Source organism: Triturus cristatus, chromosome 4_2 (assembly GCF_964204655.1).
Source record: "Triturus cristatus chromosome 4_2, aTriCri1.1, whole genome shotgun sequence".
Classification (NCBI taxonomy): Eukaryota; Metazoa; Chordata; class Amphibia; order Caudata; family Salamandridae; genus Triturus; species Triturus cristatus.
In genome coordinates, this window is record NC_140586.1 from 567,359,783 (window position 1) to 567,383,156 (window position 23,374).

Below are 23,374 nucleotides of genomic sequence, written 5' to 3' on the forward strand. Positions count from 1 at the left end.
ACTTATATCCCCCAGATCTCCTTTATAATAAAAGGGATTGGTTTTTCTGGATATACTAGGAAAAAATGACTGTGTGACAACTAATGATAGGTTTCATCACGATTCCCCTGCTCCCTTCACTCATAAAATATTGACTGGCGGTACCATAATTGACTATCTTATGGTGTCCTATTCAACCTTTAGTCTACTGTCTGATTAAAAAAAATCTTAGCACTCTAAGTGACTGAAGAAGTATTGTTTTCTCTATATAGGTTAGTATGGTACTAGTGGGGCAGTGGAAACGTAATGGGTCCACCACTAGTTTTCATAAGAGCTCGGGTAGATCTCACTGGTTTCCTTCCAGGATTCACAAGCTAAAAGGCTTTCTAAAAAAGATGGATAGTAACGTAGGTTCCTGGCTACTAAATGTTATTTGTTTCTGTTGCCATTTTATAAACTAGGTTGTAAGTAGAGACTGTTGGGCTTATACCAGGCCATCTCAAAATAGAAAGAGGCACCTGTGAATTGGAACTTAGATTAATGAGGGCCTAGTCCATGTAGGTATGCTGGTTGGTCATATTAGTGTTTATTATTATGCAGAGGGTTGGATGTAGGCATCGTTACAGCACCACGCTGTTATTACTATTTTTTAGTTAAAAAAAATCGAAAATAATTGCAAAAAAATAATATGAGAAACTCTGTATTCAAAATAGTGATTGGTTCTTTGTTTCCCTGCAGTGCCCTGTGTTCCCGAGTCTCTGCAGGCTCATTATGACTGCAGTCAAGGAGTTGTAGAAGTGTCCTGGGAAGAATCCCGTGGAGCATTGACATATACTGCTACGGCACAAGGCACAGTGGGATACCCCTCTCAATGTGTTACATCAAATACAACGTGTACACTGCCAGACCTTGCGTGCGGGCATGCTTATGACATCAGAGTTTTTGCTGACAATGTTTGCTCCAGCCAGGAAAGTCCACCAGTCACGGTGGCAACAGGTACTGATTACAAAATGTATTTTCCTAAACTTTTAGTCTATGACTAGCCATAAGGGTTTGGAGGTGTCCTGATTATTGTGATAGGGACCAAAGCATCGAATATGAGGTGGTGTAATTTGCAATGTGTTCATAACTAACTTAATTTATTTGTCTTTTCTAACTGTGTAGCATCCTGTTCTTTGCCGAACCTTCTGGCCCATACCGACTGTAGCACAAATCTTGGACTAGTGTCTTGGGATATAACTGAAGGCACAGAGTTCTACACAGTAACATCAGTGGGCATCAATGGAGACGCAGAGTTCCATACTACCACGTATACAAACTACACCTTAGACACACTTCATTGTGGAGTCAAATACAATGTCACCATTCAGTCCATAGACAATATCTGCAACAATAGCAACTCTGTGACTGAATTGAAAACTGGTAGGTAAACTAGCCGTCAACTACCTTTTTACTGATAGGTTTGCTCTGCACACATTCATCTGAAATTTATTAAAGAAGGCTCTATCAATTATAACTATAAAAATGTACAAATTAAGTATGCAACAATTTATTACTTTGCTTTTTAATTGAGCCAGCATTGCTATCTATCTTGTAATAGATGTGTTTATTAAGCAGCCGAGTGACTAGGAAACATGCTCGCTAAAAGCTACCGAAAACTGCTAAGAGGGACTAGCTAGGCCAGTCAGTCATAATTATTTTGTTTTTCTGACTAGACATTATTTTTATGTTCCTTAGTAACCGGTGCAAACCTTTCATTACAAGAGCTCAACTTGAAAAACTCATGAAAATCAGAAATTTCGAATTATGTCAATTTACCAAAATTTCATGTATTATGCAGGTGTGACATGTTCTACAATTTTTTACTGTCGGAGTCTGGTCTGAGTAGAAAACATCTTGCAAGAAACAATTTCTCCTTAAGCCAGTCTTCCTGCTAATATGTATGAATTTGTAACCCTAACATTCAGGTTTTACTGTTTTTTCAGATGTAAATTTAATCAATATTACATCACATACTTGTTCATGAAATTTTGAAAAATACAGGGCCATATTATCAAGAATGGGCGATAACATTATCACCGCTTTAGTGGTAGGAAACTGTCGCTAAAGCGGCGATAAGGGGCTTGATAATATGCCCTATAGAATTCCAATAGAAGCCCAGGTTCTGGTGTGAAGGACATCAAACCTGGGCTTCTATTGGAATTCTATAAGGCATATTATCAAGCCCCTTATCACCGCTTTAGCGGCAGTTTCCTGCCGCTAAAGCGACGATAATGTTATCGCCCATTCTTGATAATATGGCCCACAATTTTACAAATGCATCTGAATGTTCTGCAATCGTTATGAATGGAAGACTGGATAGTGGTGAGCAGTCATTGGGCCGAGTCAATCCTTTCTACAATAGTAATTTGCACAAAAGAGGTGTCTCTTCATCGCAGCATGTGTTACTTAATGTAGTACTTTAAAGTAATGGTCTTATCTTAATTCTCGCTTTCAATAGGGATCTGAAGGTTTACCGATCTCTTTGATTTTAGCTGCAAGGTTACTTTAACGCTCAAACGTAAAGCATCTTTATGTATTTAGATCTGTGACTCTTCATCAAAAATCCTAGGACCACATACAGATCACATTTAGGCCAAACATTGATACTATTAGAGATGGTGTGTTAATCCCTGTCCTTTAAACATTTTACAACACGAATGTGAAGATATACACATTTTTGCTATTATATATTACTATGTTATCATTTAAATAAAAAATTTCAAGTCCCTGCCTCGATGTGGAACATTTCAGCTTTGCTCAGCAGTTCGGCTTTATCCACCACAGCTGACAGTTGTGCACCCTCCCCCTTAATAAAAAAAGCAAATGCAATGTTTTTTTTCTTCCACAAAGATAAGAAGCTCAGGTTTCCTAAAACTCACTCCATACCATGATCAGGCCTCTAACAACTTACCTCAAAGTTAATGTAGTCACATTCAAAGATATCCATATTCTAAATTATAATACTTTTGCACGTAAGATAAGTGCCCTACAGTCCATCCCAGTTTAATTCTCTAATTACACTGTTCGGGGAAAATACTAGTTTCCAGGGCACATACTTTTTCCTACAGTTGCTTCACATCTTCAGATATCTTCCAGCATCAGGATGGTAGGCAACCACATTTACGGGCACATGCATCAAGATATGCTTTTGCGAGTCCTTAATTGCGATTAATAAGCAATCGCAATGAAGGACTCGCAAAAGCCTATGCATGTAGGAACCCCTGTAAAAATAGCGATTCCTAAACATTCCTTAATTGCGAATCGCAAACTGCGAGTCGCAATTAAGGAATGGTTTCCCATAGGAATGAATGGCCCATAGGAATGAATGGGAAATTGCATGCGCAATAGGTACTCGCAATTTGCGCATGCAATTTCAAGGGTGCAAGGGTGTCAAAAAGACACCCTGTTGCACCCCTGAAATTGTGGTGTGCACCGATGTTGCTCACACATGTGCCCCAAGGGCAATGTGTGTGTGTAACCTGAAACTTTGAAAAATGCACTTTAGTGCATTTTTCAAAGCTTCCGCTAAATAACATCCGGTTGCAATGACCTGTATTTAGCGGTCCATAATAGCGAAATCGCTATTGTAAATGCAATCTTGCATTGCATTTAAGGCATCGCAATTTTCGATTCCTTAAATGCAATCGCAAATTGTGATTTTTGCATTTGGGATTGATGCATTCCAAATGCAAAAATTACGGTCGCAAAGGGGCAGATTTGCAGAATCTGCCCCTTTGCGACCGCAATTTAGCTTGATGCATGTGCCTGTTAGTACCCTAAGATGAGCAACAGGTGACCCATTCTCCAGTGCTACTATTGGTACACAGAGATATAATGGCATCCCTAGTGCATCCTTTACTGTACTTTTTCCATAGTGTCAATTGTTTAGGGATATTTCAAACTATTTTGGCATTTTACCACATGCTTTCTGACACTAGTCTTTCTAAATCTCACAGTTTTAGGAGCTATTTACAAGGCTTCAATTAGATATTATTTTTGTTGGTTGTTGACCGAAGCCATAAAGCGTCTGGTTGTGATTAATTTAATAGAAAAGTGTTTTTCCAAAACAACAATGGACATTTCCACACAACGTGCTATAGGCTTCCAGTAAAGAGATTGTGCTTGGGAAACTCCTTTATGAGCACTTTTCTATTTCAGGGAAAAGGACCCACAATATAGGGAAAGGAAAATAAAGAAGACTGAGCTAGGAAGCAAGTGCAAGAGTAACAGTCACTCTTTTTTTCCTCTTGTTCCCACTCTGAATCCAAGATAAACCCGCAATTGGATAGAAGATTATATAAAGACTCCGTATCATTGCCAAGGCTGCCTCTGTTCTGTCATCTCAAGAGCAATCCCTTTCTTACAGCTCCTAGAATGCCAAGATAATGGCCCTTGATTCATCTTCCAGGCAACCCCAGACAAAGATATTGCCACTCCAGGGTGCTATTCTCATGGCACCATAACTGAAAATGTTTTGGATGTGCACGCTGTGTCCTCCAAAGATAGCTCACAGACTATCCCCTTAACCTGGGTTCTTTGTAATCTATTCACTCTTGCAATAACGAGAGGATATCACAGTACTCTCTCTGTCATAGCTGACTCTTCTAGATCTTGCAGATTATGCAGAGCTCCATTTTTGTTGCCATGATGGCCATAATAATCTGAAAAGGTAAAGTCAGGTTGAGAATCAAGCTCTCCCTTCCTGCAAAGATCATCTTGTAGCTTCATGTACTCAATTGCAAACTTGGTACCTCTGCGACAATAATTAAAGCTGAAGAAAGAGCACCATTGTTTAGAGCTCAAACCAGTTCTAATTTTTTGCATCACTTGGCCAAGCAATATCTATAGGTATTGAAGTTGCCAACATACATTAACATAAGACTTTCAGTGTAAACATGTTTAAAAATCCGTACCAGGCATACTTCACTGGTGGAGAAAAGGTCACTCATATCTTACTGTCAGTGTTAAAGCACCACAAACATGCCTGAGACAAAATAATGCTAACAGACAGAACATAATTCATTCAAAAAATCATTGACTGTGTGTCACCGTATTGATGGATAAAGTTTGAATCAACTTTTAAGTTCTGGATGTATTGACATGAGGATGTGGTCCCAAAGGGCTCTTTGCTGCTGTAATGCTTATGGACCACAGCAAGCATGAAACACCCTACAGTAGTAAATATCATATCCTGAAGAAGACCAGTCAGGCACCAAGGTTAAGACCAAAACTTATTTTCAACCTTCTACATTGGCATGTAGGACTCACACAATTGAGCCTCTCACGAATCAACATTTGGTAGTTGCTTTTTAAAACCATTATTGATTTACTATTCTCTGTTGCCGTTCATCATCGCTTTTCCTGGACTAATTTCCTTTAAGTTCATTTTTACAAGCTCTGCCACTACTGTACTCGAATCCCAGTAGTTGAACATATAAAAAGAAGACAGCATTTCTTACATGATTGGGGAGTGAATTTAATGAAATACCTTCGGATTTCATTTGACGCTAACATTTTTGATCAATTTCTGTATATTCAGCGACACTACCCCTTTGAATAAATCCTCTGGCGGCATGGCTCAATTCCCTGGATATTCTGGGTGTAACACTTTCTACATATAAGTCACTAAAGTGACTATCAGTGCATCTCAGGGATGCTGTCTGGTATTCCCACCATTCCTTCACCCAATATTACTGTCTTGAATCAGACGCTCAGTCTGAGACCAGCTCTGGTTAATCCGTCCTGGAAAGTAAATACTTCTGCATGCTCCGGTCGACGTCCTGCCCACCTCCTGCTCGTTAGACTCTCTAAGGAAATAATCCCCTATCTTCTATGACATCAAATGTAACAAAAGCACGAGGCAGCCTATTTATCTCTTACATATAAAGTGTGATGCAACTGTCAAAGATGCCCACTGGCACGTGCCACTAATGTTGTGAACTCGCATTCCCCATCACGCCTTCCGGCATTCAGGAACATTGGAGGCGCTGCTGTGGTCATGCAAGTAACTACTTCTTCGAAGGCAACATAGAAGATGATGTTTGAAGGAATGATCGTAGGAGTATTACTTGATCCAAAATGGAACGCGATTTAGGATCTCCAATGCGTATCCAAACAGTTCTCTTTAGTCAGCCATAGTTCAGCTCTGATCCAGTGCGCGTTTGCATTTCTATATGCAAAGGTTAAAAAAAACCTCACTGCTGCTTGTTATACCACAAGACCATAACTGCTTACCACGGGCACCAGGGAGTGGGTGGATCATAGAAACAATTAACTTCTCAAGGTTGAAAACCATAGGCTGGATGGGTAAAATGCGACACTAAGACATCTTGAGTGTGTTCATGGTACATTAAAAAAGATTTTCATAAAACTCAGCACTAATGTGAAAGCTTTGCCGAATGCACATACAAAGTCCAAGTAGTTCTTGATGCAAGGGATGTGAGAAACAGTCTGCTGACTTTACAGTCCCCTTCCCAACTCATTGTGTAGATGTCCTTCTTCCCCACCGGTCCCCCCCAAACTACTACCAGGAGCGCTCTTTCACAAAATCCACATTGTTGTGATCATTTTATCTCATTTTTAAGTCAAATTGCAAAAATACTGCTCGTTTAGAGATTTAAAACACATTTGTCTGTTTTTGCCTAGTTCCGTGTCCTCCCGACAACGTGGTTGCTGTTGCTACCTGTGAGACAGGCATCACAACGATTACATGGGATCCCAGTGATGGCGCGGTTTCCTACAATGCAATTGCCAAAGATGTGGACGGTAATACGGGATCGTGCAATACCACAGACACGTCATGTACTATTCCCAATTTACTTTGTGGCCACACATACTCCATAACTGTAACAGGATTGGACGAGAACTGCCAAGGTCAGGAGAGTAGTATTTATGAGCTGCAAACAGGTAAATATGCCATATGAGCAATCCCTAAAATGTTTTTACTACCATTTGGAAGTATTCTGTACTTAATTTGTGCTGATGTTCTCCAGGACTGAACCCCGGGGCACATTCTTGAGCCCCTGGAGTTTATTGTATCCTCTTGCATGAATCATTGGATATGCCGCACCGTACTGTGTTCATGCATTTTGCATGGAATTGGTACACCTATTAGCGTGCCGCAGCATTGTGTCAATTTTTTATTTGTAAATCTTGCCAATGCTGCCGGATCACTGAATGAGGTCAGTGCACGGCACAAAAATGGACAGTTCCATAAAAAATACCCATATATTTACATATTTTAATGTACACTTCCTTGTTCCTTACACGTTGCACACAATGAAACAGAGTTTGTATCCAATACACTTTTCTTATTGATGAGGTAGCAAAGAAGCAAGTAAAGTAAAATGCAATGATAACTTAGGGCCTAATTATAAAACCTGTGCAAGGACCATCGGCCGTTCTATGAGTTCAATTTATGTAACATAAGTTCAACTCGTAATATTGCCTTTACCATGGCTGTACCTGGAAAAAAGGGCACTGCAATGGGAATGGCAAAAAGTTCCAGTACGGCATGGACAGTGATGTCCATGCAGTGCTGGAACTTTGTCGAGATACCGACAAGGGGGCACATGTTGTTCCCCCCTGAATGTATCCCCATGGCGGGGAGCACATGGGGGCCCTGTAAGGCCCTCTTATTCGCTCCACTGCCAGCTATTTCATGGCGAGACTCCTCCCATGAAATGCTGGCGGTGGATGATCTCGTAATCTGCTGAACGGGACAGCACCAGTTCCCGCTCAGCATATTGCGTTGTGGCGCCGCTGGGCCACCCCCAGGGAACGGCTGTTCCCTGACGCAGCCGGCGGTCCACACTCGATATGAATTTGATTGATAGTTGTAATCAGCAAAAATGTGGAGCGCCACCCTCGCGCCACTGTGAGTCTGGAGGTTGCAAGACCGCCAGACTCGTAATCGGACCCTAAATCTTATAATAATCATTATATATGTTTAAATTCATTGTAGTACCAACGTAAGTATTTAGACAAAACAATCCCCCGCTTCTAACACACTCTATATGTCCGCTTTTTTTTTTAGCATACTCCATCTTAAAAACCGAAACACATCATCTACCACCAATATGCATAATTCAGTCAATCAGTACCCTCCAATGTTTAGGAAGAATAAGTCTAGCAGCAGTTGTTGCCACAAAGCATATTCCCATATGTTCATGTGGTATAGTACCATTCTGTCCATCACTGCCTGGCACAATAAAACACGTGTTAAGCAATCATTCTGAAACAAACAAATTGGGCAACTTACAAGCTATAGCCTCCAAAAAATCATGCAGTTCGAAGCTTGTGATGAGCTTGTGCACATCATCCGTTTTTTCATCTTGACATCTGGGAAATTGTGGATTTACATGGCAATTCTATTGATGTAAACTTCTAGGGGTATAGTCTAACATAAAACAATCTTATTATGCTGTAATAACAAATTCGTAGAGTGTGCAAGTGTATTGCCCAGTTCAAAGCTATGCAAAACAAAAGCAGGTAAAGCATTTACATTTACACTTCCAGACCATTTTTCAGCCTGTGTCTCATCGTAATCAGTCGTCAGATTATTGAGTAATGCATATGTATTTTGAAACCTCACAATAATAAGATTATAAAATATTTAAAAAGTAAGTCTACCTCATCCATATGATATTATGAATGTGTATTGGCAAATATTTAAAAAACCCACCTCTGAACAAATTAAAGGTATTTTGAAAAATCATCATACCCATGTATAGTTTTGATCTATACATTAGCCCCAAATATGTAACAACAGCCCATGTCTGACAGATGCTGTGATAAAAAATATTAGGCAACTAAGATTGCGGGTCAGTATTCAAATATCTGTGAATATCATGTATTTGAAAAAGTTTACTCCAATGTCGCCAGATCCTGCCTGCATATATAACAATGTTGAATTTTACAGTTTTATGGTAATTGGGATCAAATTGCCAGTACCAAATTGCCAGTACCGTCCACCAACATAAAATATGGAGGGGTGCCATGCCCAATAAACTCACCATATTTGTTGCACTGACACGCAAGGGCCTGTTGCTCCTCTGCTGAAGTCCTCGGCGGTGACTAGGGGCAGTCTGGTGTAAAAGGGAAGGACTTCCTCCCGTGTGAAAAAAACAACCAATCATGGAGTTGCAGTGCAGCTCCAGGATTGGTTGGAGCAGGCTAACCCAGTGCTCATTTGGGGCTGGGGCCTGCGGCTGCAATCCCTCAGCTTGTTCCCAGCCCTGGGATTGCAGGATCTGAGGTGCACATGTCAGATTGGCCAGCTGTAGGCAGCCAGCCAATCTGACATACGCACTGGCAGGGGGCTGAAGTAATGGTGCAATTACACTAATCAGCCCCGCCATGCTGTACTTTTCTTTGTTTAAGTACTCTTCGAGAGTGCATGTTTTTACCAGCCAGCTGTCTTCCCAGTGTGCTTTTCTTACCCTCTCCAAACTAATCTCTCTTACCCATGTGCTTATCCCCTGCCCACTCTTTGATGCACTTGCCCTCGTATGCAATCTGCCCATATTGCGTTCTCACCTGTGTGCTTCTACTCCCCCCTAACTCCCTCCCAGCTCCAAATGCTTTCTCTGTCTTGTTGTTTGCTTTTCTTCCCCACCATCTACATTGCGCTGCCTCCCACCAGTTTTTAGGTCTCGCGCCTAGCGTTGCAGTGCAAAGCACTGCTCGGGCAGCGCGAGACGTCTTGTAAGGGGGTTCTGAAAGCTGCTCACACGCTTGTGCGTGTGATCAGGCTTTCTCCACCCGTCATTGGCTTCAGTGTGTTATTTTTTTTTTCAAAAAAGGCACGCGATTGGGCAAAGACGGGCGCATGTCCCGCCTTTTCCACGCCCATTCCCGTCCGTGTCTAGTACGCGCAGCAGCGCGCATTCGCCTCGCTGCCGCTGCCGCGCTCCCTCCCCCGGCTCCTCTGTGGTGCGTGCGCACCACTGGTTGTTTTGTATTGCCGCAGCAGGCTTTTAGTAATGTTCTACTCAGAGCTCCCAATACCGTTTCTCTTTGCCGTATTCCGCGATTCCTTAAAGTGGTGAGAGGCCTTATCGCACATAAGCATCCATGGGAAGGTAGAACGCAACAGTGTTGTAGGGTTTCAATAAAAAAAGCAGTTTTGAGACGAGATAATAGAAACTGAAAAGACACAATGCATCAAGTATTCACGTGAGCGCGGTCTTGACTACTAAAACAATGGGTTAACAGTCAGCAAGTGTAGGAGGGAAGGATATTTGGTTTCTTCCATTCATTTGTCGAAAACACCCCCCGGCCTGATATTGCATCCACTGCTGGTCAGACTTCTCTGCCCAACGCCCACTCCCGAGTGTGTGTCCCCTTTCCTAGCTGTCAGAAGACGGACACCAGCAGCTGACATGCCTAATGGGAAAGACTCCGACTGACAGCGTGTGAGAAAGAATGCGACTTCCTCGCACAATATGACTGCTCTAAATCATTGTTTGCCTTTAAGAGGCAATATGGAACATGGCAGCAGTAAAAGGGCTTTTATAACTAGATGCCACGGCTGCGGGTCTTTAACCTTTAGGACTAGCTGAAAGCGCCACCGGCAAGCTCCCCTGGTCCATAGGTGCTTGTCGCGTGCACCAGGCATGGCACACTCTGGAATTCAAGGTGTCGTGTTGACCTTGCCTGGCATAGGGCTGTATCCCCATTTTGTGCAGCAGCAGTTGGCTGTAAAGGGTAGGAGTAGATGGAAACAAAGGCCTCTGACCAGCCCAGGCTTTTAATGACAGGAAATGGCTGACTTTGCAGTCAGTGCTTCGAGGAACATTTCCATCATCATGGGGTGCACTGACAAATTCCCCCACACTTTGAATGCAGCCCCCTGGATGGGGATGGTTGTGTGGTGGGTGAGGGGAATTGCTTTTCTAGCAGATCTCAGCTTACTGATTTCCCAAATGCAGAGTGTAAATCACTGCTGTAGTTTGCAGACAGGTCCCTAGATGCTGCGTGGAAGCATTTTTTTGGAGGTCATTACCTCTAATCTGTCCCCCATGGAGTGCAGAAAGAATTTTAGGGCAGCGGGATGGATATTAGCCCATTGCCAAAGGGAGAGGCGCTCCCCTTCCAGATGCTCTCCCTGGGGGTCTAGTGGACTCTCTGCCATGCGCCGGGGGCAGGTTGGAGAAAACCACCTCCTATCTGCCCACAACAGGGAACAGAAAGACTGCTGGGGGTAGCCCTGCTATGTACCACACATCAGGCGTTAGACTAATGCATTTTAGTGTGGTGATCCGCATCACCCCACTAAAATGTGAAGTCCCGCATTTATAGCACCTCCTGATGCTGTCAAGCCAGAGACTATATCTGAGAAAAGCAGCGCACGGTTCACACTGCTCTCACACTCTGAATGCTGCAGGAACTGGCTTAGCTGAGCTTGCTGGCTTCATTCGGCATTCACATGTCAGGGAGACTCACTACAACAACGTGTCCATGTTTCATTTGCCCAATGCCGGCCGAGAAGAGACTTAAAATTAGGGCGGGACACTGGCGGCGCAGGAGCGGGCGGCAGTTATCACATTTAAGTTTCAGGCTGGAGTGAGCTCGCCGCTGCTCGCCGCTGCTACATTAGAAATAGTGTAGTTTACTATCCAAACACCTTCCCTACTGCAACGTGGACTGGAGTTAGAATAGTAAATTACACATTTCTAATGTCAGCACGCCATCTAGTGTATGTCGATGTAAAGACTTGCGTTGTAAAAGCATGCGTTGTAACATCGCATGCGTTGTAAAACTTTCGTTGTAACAGCATGCGTTGTAAAAGCATGCGTTGTAACGTCATACATCCTGACTGCTTCACCCATTCATTGCCCTTCGAGTGTATATAAATATAATTTCCAGACCCCGCTGGTTCTTCGTTTATACTTAAGACCATTAGTTCATAGAATGGATTTTGGGGCTTAATAATAACATTTTGGCCCTTTTCAAGAACGTACCCCAGATTTTGCGATGATTGAGTACTTTCACATCACATTCTCCATTAAACTCAGTGGAAGAGTGGTTAAGGGACCTTAAGTTATAGGGGAAGTCCCTTTTTAGGTGCACAATAAATGCCCTGTTAATGCGTGGTCTCCTGTACAGAAAAATACTGCAGGACTCATTCACATCAAACTTGACATGAAGATAGAACTTGGATCAGAATAGAGGGGTTTGGTGTAAATCTGCTCAGTGGTATTTGAGGAATCTGAGAAATTAAAAAATGCTGAATCAGCAACAATTCGTATAATTCTTTCACTAGTGCGCACAAATCAGATAATGATTCAAAACATTTTGAAACCAGAAAACAAATCTGATTGGTTAATGGGCTATGAATAAGCATCAAAATGTCATTCACTCTTTGTGCTACAACCCAGCTGCTAAACACAATGAAACCACATCCGCAGCAAACACAGGACAATGTTAAAGAATCATCATGGCAGATAGTTGTTTTCAAGTTGATGGCTGATCATACATTTCTTTTCATTCTCTCAAGTGCCGTGCATTCCCACCAATCTTACTGCCAGCATGGAATGTGGTGCAAGCACACTCTCGGTTTCATGGGCGCCTGCTGAAAATTCAGTTTCCTACCTTGTCGAAGCTGTTGGATCTGATGGGCTCAACTACACCTGTACCACCAACGATACCGCGTGTAACCTGATGGACCTTCCTTGTGGCCACAGTTATGCTGTTACTGTTGCGGCTTTCTTTGGCATGTGCCTCAGCGAGCGGTCCTCTGGTGTTCTTGTGAAATCAGGTACTTTAGAAATCTAGAATTTTGCATATATGATTAATACCTGTCTTTTCTTGGTTGTATAGTCCACATGTATTCAAGCTCCAGTGGTACAATAGGAACTTTCTTTTCTTGGTTCTGGCTCTTTTTTTATGCACGGAATGGGTAATACTGGCAAACCATGATCTATATAGTATGAAGTTTGAGATAACTTTGCACTTTAAGCAATGACACATTCAGTATAAATGAGCAAAAATTCCAGAGGACAAGCATAACTGACCTGCTAGCATAAATACTACATGGACCATAAACCCATACAGTCCACATTTAAAAGTCAGGCAGAATTGGCAGTAGTGTGTGGATGGCTTACTGCTGCTTGTCTTGCTGCTCCACATGGGTATGAGTAGAATCGCTGCATGCGATATTTACCAGGTTGGGAAAATATCTGTAATGTCATGTACCACATACAGTAAATACAGTGTGCTGTAGAGAAAATCCAATCGTGAGCCTAATGAACCATTAAAAAAGAGGGGATCGTACATCTGTAAAACACTTCTACCAGAAGTGTGTGGTACATTTTACAAATGCAGTTACCAACACCCAGCACACAAATCACAAAGATGAAGTAGTGCACAATAAAGAAGTATTGAACACCACCACTTACATACGGATGATACAACCAACATTAGGAAAAAGACATCTAGACCCCATTCATATACACCAGCAAACGAACACAACTGAAACATATCTGAATAACTACCATAATCCGGTAGTACAAGGATATAGCTAGTCAGAATCACTGCCTTCAGGGATCACATAATCAATCATGAATTACCTATAACCAGGCAGTCCACACAAAGTAACACTGTATATTAATAAAACACATTAAAGAAAATGTAGATGCAGGAACCTGCAACTACACATTGGCAGATGTTTAAGTCATCTTTAGACTCTGCAGTAGGGCCAGAAAGTTGTGCCTTAAGACCTAATCTTTTTATGTCCTTTGTTGAGCGGCATGTGAAAAGGTGGTTGGTGAAGTGGAGGTAGTGGTATTGTCCCTAGCTGTAAAGCGTGTGTGTGAGTCAATGTCATTTCATACTACTCCAGGAGTTTTCACAGGCTTCCCTTTGCAGAGCCAGTGTACACAGGACTTTGTACCATCTGGCAAATCAAAGTGAGTATGGATGCAGACACCCCAGCTGCTCCTTCATGGTGTCCTTGGTCTTAAGGAGTGCAGGCAGGCACTTCTTCTAGTTTGGACTTTAGCTGACTTTCGCTGATTCAACTCCTGCAGTGTCACCATTGTGGCTGATGGAGGCTGTCCTGCATCAGATGAGTTGTCAGCTATATCCTCCACAATAAAACCTTGAGGCAGTCTCCAATCATCAGCACACACTCATCTCCCATGCCTTAACCTTAAAGGTAGGATGCACTCTGGATGTATCTTGTAAGCGTATTCCTCAAGGGCATCGATGTGTGGTACAGGGGTAGATGTAGAGGTTCCCAGAGCCGCATCTGCACTAGCAGTGGTGTCATCTGGGTTATGTGATGTACTTGTTGAGTTGACAGGTGTTGGGCTAGCTGACGTGGCGCTAGTGGCTGCAGCAGTGGTGGAACTACTTGTAGCAGCCGAGGTGGCATGTGGTAACAGGAGAGATAACACTGGGGGTTACATTGGACTACATTTGTCTTGGAAGATGAGCTGGGTGTCTTCTAGACTGCAATAGTGGGTGCAGTCTTGTCAGTTGTTCTGGGTATCATGTTTCTTCCAGTTGAGCATGCCTTCTTGGCTGCCCTATTAGCCAAGCACAACCCTATGGGCCTTCACTAGGCATCCATTCACAGTGCACATCCCCAAGTAATTTGTCCCCTGCATGGCAGTTAGCATGGCTTACTGGCCAGACCGTTTGTTCGGTTTTGAACCTTTGACACTACACTTCCTTGTTTGAGATCAAAATAGATTCAGAAGATATGTGTGTGCCAATTGGTAGTATGTTACTCTTCGGTTATGGGCAGATCATGAAATATTTGCCATATAAACTCTTGCACAGACAAGTCAAGCATGACAGCACACACTTTGGCCACCCTCCTCCTTTTGTGCATTTTGTACACCATTTGTATGCATTGGGCCATAATACACAGGCCACTAGAGGTGCATGTATAAACAATTGTGCACCTCCCATTATGCTGTTTGATGCCTCCACACTCCTCTCCTCCACTGATGCCCTCAAGTGTTGACATGTGGAGGGTCCAAAGCACTTTTCCTCCCCAGGTTGACTTGTATCTCTGATGGGGTTCTGCCACCTGTGCTCTTAGTCTCTTGCACGTAATATGCAACATAGTCTCTCTCACCATCTGTTGAGGTTATTCGACTGTTTCTTTGCATCTTCCACATTCCGTGGATAGGATGACACAAAATTCCCTGTCTCCATGGTCGCCTTCCATAACCAGCTGTAGGTTTTAAGTTAGTTATTAAACATGAAGTGGCCCCTCAGACAGTCATGAGTCTTCCTAATCTCCTGTGCCACCTCTTGATCAGAAAGCCTACACTTTTGCTGCCTGCTTGGATCCATTATGTTGTAGTCTGAATGATTTTCTAATATTGAGGTAGGATACTAAAGGTAGATATAGATGGATCCTGCCTGTTTTGTTCTTTGCAGGAACAAAACAGAACTTCTTCTCGCCTAGTTGGTATCTGGTGGTGTGTGGGCAGCCACTGCGGTAGTAAAATATATATCCTTGGAGTAAAGGGGCTATTTTGAGTTCAAACAGATTTATAGCGCTGTGTAGGGACTCGGTGTCTCTTTACAAGCTGATACTATGTGTTCCACACATGCTTATTTCATACAGCATGCAGTACGTTTCAGATGTGATAAATATTGAATACAGTAAAAATTGCAGATGTGATTCTTCCCACTTTGGTTTATTTTAGGAGTGGGCATAATTCACCTAATTCCATGTAGCATAATAATGTGGAATTACCTAAAAATTGTGCATGATCATGCGGATTTACTCAAGAAGAGAAATTCTGCCGTTACCATTAGATTCTTAGCGCAAAATGCACCCTTGTGTCCAAAATGGATGTGGGGATGTATTTTGCACTAAGAAAATAGTGCTAAATGCAACAGAACATACACAGCAGCACAACAAGCTGCACACAGTCACTAAATGTGCTCTCACTGTAGGATTTCCCTCCCAAAATTACTTTTAACTTCGCAATCTGGCGTAATTGTGATATCGGTTAATCCACATCAAACAGTAACGCAGAATTACTGAAATTTTTTCTATAACTCTGGCTTAATTAGAATTACTCCCAGGCCTAGTTTAGTCATTGCATTCAATATTTATTGCTCAAAAATACCTGCATCCACAAATACCACACAAAGAGTTCCAACCACCAGACAATGGCCATGCTTATCAACCTAGAAGATGAGGAGGCAGCTTCCAAAACCATCCGACCCTAACTTTAAAACTCCAGAATCACCTCAGCTCAATGGATGAGGCATGACCACTTGAGCAAGATTAAGAGCAGCACACAGTACCCTGCACACATCTTCACAAACTGAATCAGAGTTTGGTGTGCAGTGGAAACTATGACACCCTGTGCAAAGTCAAAGGCCTACCAAAAGTGCTAGGAAGCCTTACCAATGGCAGAGGAGGTGCTACACAAATGGCAAAAACATGGCATAACATAAACAGGTTTGTGTGTTTGCCATCATGATGATCTTAGCAGTGCTGATACTCAGAAAGACCCAAAGCCTTTCCCTTCTCCAGGAATGAAACCTATGGAGAAGATGTTTGGGCCGAGCATCCCACCACTGATTGTAGAGATGACTTTTGGAGTAAATCTACCTGACGTTTACTAATTGTTGATTCAACAGCCTTTTCCTGAATTAGTCCTAGTTGCTATTGGGAATTACTTTCTTGAATGCTGATATATACAAATTGTGTATAAGCAAGCAGAAAACCAGATGGTGGACCAATGAACTTTGTATTGGGTTAAAAGGCGTTTTTATGTATTTATTTCGATTTTTTTATGCTGAGATTTTTTTTATGGTTTGTGATAAACCGAAATAAACTTATCATTGTTTGAGCACCACAGAACTGCTTTTAGTCAACTTTCTCAAACATTGCATCTCAAGATTTGACCATTTAAAGAAAAGACAAGACCCCTTGTTGGGTTCAACTTTAATTGCCTGTGGAATGAAAATATATTAACTAACGTTTTTTGATTTAGAAAGTTTGAGCAAAGCTTCTCTAAATAAGTTGATAAACTCTTACTTATTCAGTCATCTCCCTCAACCTTTAAGTTATATGTAGGCTTTTGCTATTGGTCTGCCTTGTTGTAGAAGACAACAGTAAGATAGTCGGAAACCATATTTCTAAGACTTAATAGACTAATTATCACTGTCTGTCTGTATTTCTTCCCCTAGGACCATGTGTCCCACAGGATGTACGTTTTATTCTGGACTGTGAAACTAACATTGCTTCCATTTTGTGGACGCCAAGTTCCGGTGCCTGGGAGTACCACGTCACAGCAATTGCAACCAATGAACAGGGATCTTCTTGTAACTCCACGGATCCCACCTGCGCTCTGTCTGATTTACAGTGTGGACTTAACTACACCGTGGAGGTGATTGCACAGGATGACACATGTGCTAGTAATTCCAGTCTGTCAGTGTTCATCAATACAGGTAAAATATTTAATGAAGTATCACTAAAAATCTTTAATCTTACCGATGTGACAAATACAATGCAGACCCTCAGGTTGTCAAAGTCTTATGTAAGTTCATTTACGCCCCTTCACACTGTGTATTTGTCACTTAAGGAACTTTGACCACAATTATTGACAATATATGACTTTCAGAGAAGGATAAGTCTTTAAGCACTGTACACTCTGGGGGAGATTTACAAAATGTCCACGGAACGCAGCACAGCTGCGCTGCGTTGCATGACAGGGAGGGAGCAGGAGAGCACCATATCTTCAAATATATGTCTCTCTCCTCTCCTTTCTCTTGCGCCGGCGCTGATTTCAGGTTCCGTGCGCCAAGCACACACCTTAGCGCCGTAGCGCTACGGGTTGTGCATGAGTGTAGCATAGGTTTTGGACAGGAAGTGTTTTTGTTCCTGTACAAAATACTATGCTAGACACGAGGAAAAGCTTTTCCCACTTTGTATGCGTGCTGCACAGTGCAGCACGCATGCAAAGTTGGGAAAGGAAGGAGAAATGAAAGCATTTCTCCTTCCTTGCTCCTAGTTGAAAACGGCGCAGTTTTCTCACGCTAAACCCAATCTACTATTTTTAGGAAATTGGGTTTAGTGTGAGAAACCGTGGGTGGTTGTATGGGAATGCCCATGTACTACCCTTGGCACGCCCCCATGGCGCAAAGTAATGCGAAGCAGCGACATGCGCGGCTTCACATTACTTTTACGTTATTCCAGTGCTAAACGAGTTTAGCGCTGGAAATGTAATTAGGAAAAAAAGATTATGCGCCGTTTTGCGTCACTTTTGGGATGCAAACACGGCACAAAATCTTAGTAAATCTCCCCCTCTATGTCGGAGCCTGGATTACCTTATAATGTTGCACACTTCGTAGCATTCCTCTAGTTTTCTGTTCTAAAATGGCATTAAGATGGAATTAAAGTCTTTTGCTGCCCTAGTAGAAGTGACATTTTTCTAACCCCTTACTTGTAATGAAGAAAATATTTTCCTTGTGGGGGCCGCCAGGGTCGGCTTTAGGGCAGTGCAACTGGTGCGGCCACACTGGGCGCTGACCTGTGGAGGGGGCGCTGACCTCAAGGGGGGCACTGTGTTTATCAATAACTTATTATTGGAGAGATGAGAGGCACTTTTGCCCGGTGGTAGTGCGGGAATCCGAGGAGCTGATCAATGGGTGGGAGGGCGCCAAAAATGATTGTCGCACCGGGCTCCACCAGCGCTAAAGTCGGACCTGGGGGCCGCCTATTGTCACTTTGCCGATGTTGCTTGATGCCTATGCTTGCCTTACCATAATTCCAGCCATAAAAATCTATGGATTGCACCCTACAAAAGCCAGGGGAAAATGGGAGATAGCTTTTAAAATATACTCCATGTTGCAGAGATGGGATCTGTTGCATGGGTTCTGAGCTCTTTATGTTCTCGATTGGTTTAAATATTGAGAATTAGGCTCTCATTGCAAGCGGCTTGGTACAAAAGCATGGTAAAACCTGTTGTTGTATTACCATAACCATGCCATACTGCAGCAATATTACAGAGTGTGTAGCTGGAAAAGGGAATACCATGCAGAAAGTTTCCCCCAGCCACAGTGTCTTCCTGTTATTCCCCATTTGTCGCCAGATTGTCACCTGGATATTCCGGCTGCCTTGAGTGGGTGAAGCACTTGGAGTCGCAGTCTTCCTGCGCATTTACCACACATTTTATAATCCCAATAAGGCTGCTAACTATTCACAGTCCATTCATATTGACATTGTCTCAGTTATGAAATTAACTTCTTGGATGGGTAGGTTAGTCAAGGGAAAGGTTCAAGAAGAAGGAGCACAATGTCATACAACCTCAGAAGACATTGCCTCAACAGCTCTTAGACAAAACCTTGTGTGAAATGATCTGGCTGACCTGCATTAATCATGATAAAAGTTGTGAACTTCCTAAAAGGAAGAAAGCAACAACTATTTGATTGGCTGACTAAGCCAAAGATGGCCAGTCAGATGTCTGTCCTCTGCTTGAGTGGGTTACAACTTCCTGACAGAGGTGCCCCTTACCTAGAGCTCTTCCTGCCCATGTGTACACCTCGACCTCTCAGCTCTTTTCTATTCAGCCTTAAAACAAGTATTACTGAATGAATGAACTACAGTTATACGACCCTGGTACCCAAACCGAAGAATATAGCAGCAGAAACAGATTCTGCAGTGATTCACTAGGTTTTGCTTCCAGAGGTGAGTTGGGACTTAAGAGATATTATTGTTTAATTGTGACCCATTATAAAATCCATTCTTGTTGAATTATGTTTGGTATATTCACTGTAAATGAAATCTAGGAAACTCCAACAAACACTGTTTGCAGTTTTTCTGATACATCTTCTTCCCTGCTCACCCTGCTTTTTTGTTATTTATTCTGAGTATTTGGTCTATTTTAAAAATAAATGTTAATGTTTCTTCCCTGTAGTGCCGTGCATGCCGGAGAACAGTCAGGTGCACATGGACTGCATGAATAATAGTGCAGTCTTCACATGGGATCTGAGCAGAGGTGCCCAGACCTACCTGGCCTCCGTGACTGGAGATCACAGCTACGTAGCGTCTTGTGACACTGAAGGACGCGACTGCCCGGTCAGTGATCTGATCTGCGGTGCCAACTATATATTTTCTGTTCTTGCCTCGAATGGAATCTGCAACAGCTCGTCCTCAGCTCCTGTGCTTTCTGGATTAGGTACCACTCTCACCCTCTTTCACAACTTTCATTTTATTTGTGGTGTGGTATTGCATATGTAGTGGCTGGTAAATTCTAAAAACCGTCGGGCATATTTTCCAAATAAGCAAGTTAAAATCCTCAGGTTTGAGTCATGAACTTTTTCAGTACTTTCCTGGTGTGTCAAGTCAGCCTGGCCCTCTACATGTGTTTTGGTACAGGTCAGGGTCCAGAGAAATCTTTGGAAACGTGAACTAACTGTGGAGTTTTCATCACAACTCCCTAAACGTGATTCAACAGTCATAGGTAGATGATTTGGTATGCAATACAGCAATGCCTCCAATAATCTTCAGATGTACGTAGCATCTTCCTTCACTTATACTTTCTGCATGCTTTAATGTTTCCGCCTCCCTGATCCCTCCTTATAAGTACACGTATATGTTATGACTAAGAATGCCCCACGAGGAGCAACAGCCCGATGATGAAGCATGACACCCCTTGGGGTGTGTGAGGGCAACAGAGTACAAGTGGTTGTTCCACTTCATGAATGGGCCCCCATTTTTACCTAGGATATCTTAATTTCTTTCTTCTGTCCCCCCACCCCTTTTTTTCATTGCACGGGTGACTAATTGCACCCTCATGCGTGAGTGACTTTTGCACCCCGCATACAGGAACAGTGCCCCTTGTGTTAACGATGACTAAGAATGTACCTTGACGTAGCAGGGCAGGACAATGAAACATTGCAAATTCAGCAATTTGTTCAATGGCACCACGGAAATAGCATCAGCAATAGACGTATCCAACTCCATAAATATTTTAACTCAGGTATCAGCTTTTTTAGTCCAACATGTCAGAGCAGGTAAGACAATCACTATCACATTAAGGTATCTTATATAGAAACATCACTTTAAAAAAACAAAATAATGCAACATAATTAATTTCTCACTGGCTAGACACCCACAACAGTGTTCAAATATCAGAATCAGTAATAAGCATAATTATAAACAAGTGCGTAGACATCCCAAAGTACTTCCTAAGAGTATGTAATATAATGTTGGCCGCAAAGAATCCAGAAAACAGTTGTGGCTACTTATCGATTTTCTCTGTGTGCACTGAACAAAGAGGGATAAAAGACGATCAACAAAAGAAAATCAACAAAATAGTTAGACCATAATTTTAATTTTTAAATCTCCAAAGACAATGTCTGCAGGAGGAAAGCAGTGCTGAATTGCACTGAGTTAAGATGAAGTTAGTGATCTGGATTTCTGAACAGATAAAACAGGTTTGTCCTTTTTCCATCTTCTAGGTCTCGGTTCCTCACAACCACGTGGCACCAAAATCGTAATCTTATTCTTTCAGTTGATAGCCATGCGCCTGTTACTGAATAAAAATCCAAAAACGAAACACGTACAAGTCCAACGTCCACAATCAACAAAGTAAAGATAGAAGTAACATTAACCTTTAATTTCCTGCAGGATCCACTTGTTTTCTCCTCACAGATCATACAGTTGACTTAGCCTGGTCTACCCTTATTGCTGTCTGCGTTTTCGCTTGCTTGCACGTGTGCCGTTATACACCATTAATTTCGATTGGTTGTTAGTGTGTAAATACTGTTATTAACATTTTCTGTCTTTCAGGTCAATCCATAAGACCCTCTGCTTACAGAAGAATGCTTATGAATTTTTCAGCACTTTGGTTTCATTGAGTTGGTGCCTGGTATAACTGAAATTTGTCTTTTTCCTTCTTCAGTGCCGTGCCCACCCGAGCTAGTGGAGACTTCCATCTACCACCCTGCCATAAAGCCTCAAGAAGTTCAAGTGTCCTGGGGTGAAAGTCACTGCGCCGCGGACTATATGGCCACGGTTCAAGGATCCATTCAAGACAACGCAGATGCCCTATTCATATTGAATTCCTACTGGACTACATACCCCGACTTTTACATTGCTACGCCATGCAGCTCTGCTTATAATGTTACGGTCACTGCTAGAAACTCAGCTGGAATCAGTCTCCCATCCATCCCCATCAGTGGCTTCACAGGTAAAAAATATTTTTAATTTCCACCTAGGGCAGAATAAGGACTTTGCAGCCTGTCCGTAGTCCAGCCTATGGAGACTTCCATATTCAAGTGCTGTAGACCTAGCAGTGGCGGCTGGCATGTCCCAGGGGTGGTAGGGCAGGTGGGACAATAAAACAAAAATTAAAACAACTCACCTGCGAACGCTAAAAGACATCCTCCTCCTCCTCGATGGTCTTCTCTCCTCCCGGCAGGCAAGCTCCAGACTCTAATAACCAAATCTAGCACTACTCTCATCAGCATGAGAGCAGTGTTAGTATTGGTAGGAGCGGCCTCACTCGGCGCTCCACAGCTCTCTGGAGGCTTTGGATTTCTCTAGCCAGCTGTCTTAAGACAGCTGGGTTAGAGAGGTTTAAAGTATGCATGTGTGGCTGGCCTACACAAGATGGCCAGGCCAAAAGACATGCATGCTTTAAACTGAAAGTGCCCTGCTCTCGCTGCTGCTGTCATTCAGCAGCAGCCCCTGCCCCTGTCCTGACGCTCCGCTCGGGACGGGGTGAAGAAAAATAAAATGGTAATGAATTAACTTCATTACCACTTTATTTTTCTCTCTGAGGGCATTTCAGTGGGGCGACGCTCCACCGCTCAAATGGAAGAGCACCCCTGAGACCTAGCAGCTCAAATGGATGGCATGCCATTTCCTATACAAATGAAGACTGAAAAAAAGAAACTAAGGAAGGTGAATCTCATATACCCAAAGAGTAGTTGTTTCCAAAGAGCAATCTTCTGATTGTCTGAAGAGGTGCCTGATTCCTGCCCTACATTCGATATGACATTTCTGGATCTGGGTCAATGATGTTACTAGCTTTTACAGAATGCTCAGTTTCCAGAACTCCTACAGCTCGGGGGACTGGAAATCCCTAGTGCCTAAGAGTTCAGAAGAAATAGTCAACACTCAAAGTTCCCTTCACTTTGTCAGCTGAGAGACACAAGAGTAAGTTGAAATGTTGTGTGCCCCGATGTTTGACAGTGTCATCAGTGTTGTCCACTGTCAGCTGGTAGCTGCTTGATGTTGCCAGGCCAACAAGTCGAGTCATGGCCTTTGACCAGCACAAGGAAGGGCAGCCATTTTGAGAGGCACTGATCAGTCGTTTGTGAAGTTTCCGTCTAAAACTGTGTTCCATAACAACATAGTCTGTGA

At 42.7% G+C, this 23,374-nt stretch overlaps 1 protein-coding gene across 1 annotated transcript in view; it reads left to right on the forward strand.

The window, feature by feature from the left end:
• LOC146834707 (uncharacterized) overlaps window positions 1-23,374 on the forward strand; it is a 293,340-nt gene that overhangs the window by 263,853 nt on the left and 6,113 nt on the right. The window contains exons 54-60 of the mRNA XM_085602223.1: window positions 718-975; window positions 1,144-1,401; window positions 6,667-6,927; window positions 12,521-12,781; window positions 17,191-17,451; window positions 19,920-20,180; window positions 21,909-22,196. Coding sequence (XP_085458349.1) covers window positions 718-975; window positions 1,144-1,401; window positions 6,667-6,927; window positions 12,521-12,781; window positions 17,191-17,451; window positions 19,920-20,180; window positions 21,909-22,196 — 1,848 coding nt within the window. The remainder of the gene's footprint in view (window positions 1-717; window positions 976-1,143; window positions 1,402-6,666; window positions 6,928-12,520; window positions 12,782-17,190; window positions 17,452-19,919; window positions 20,181-21,908; window positions 22,197-23,374) is intronic.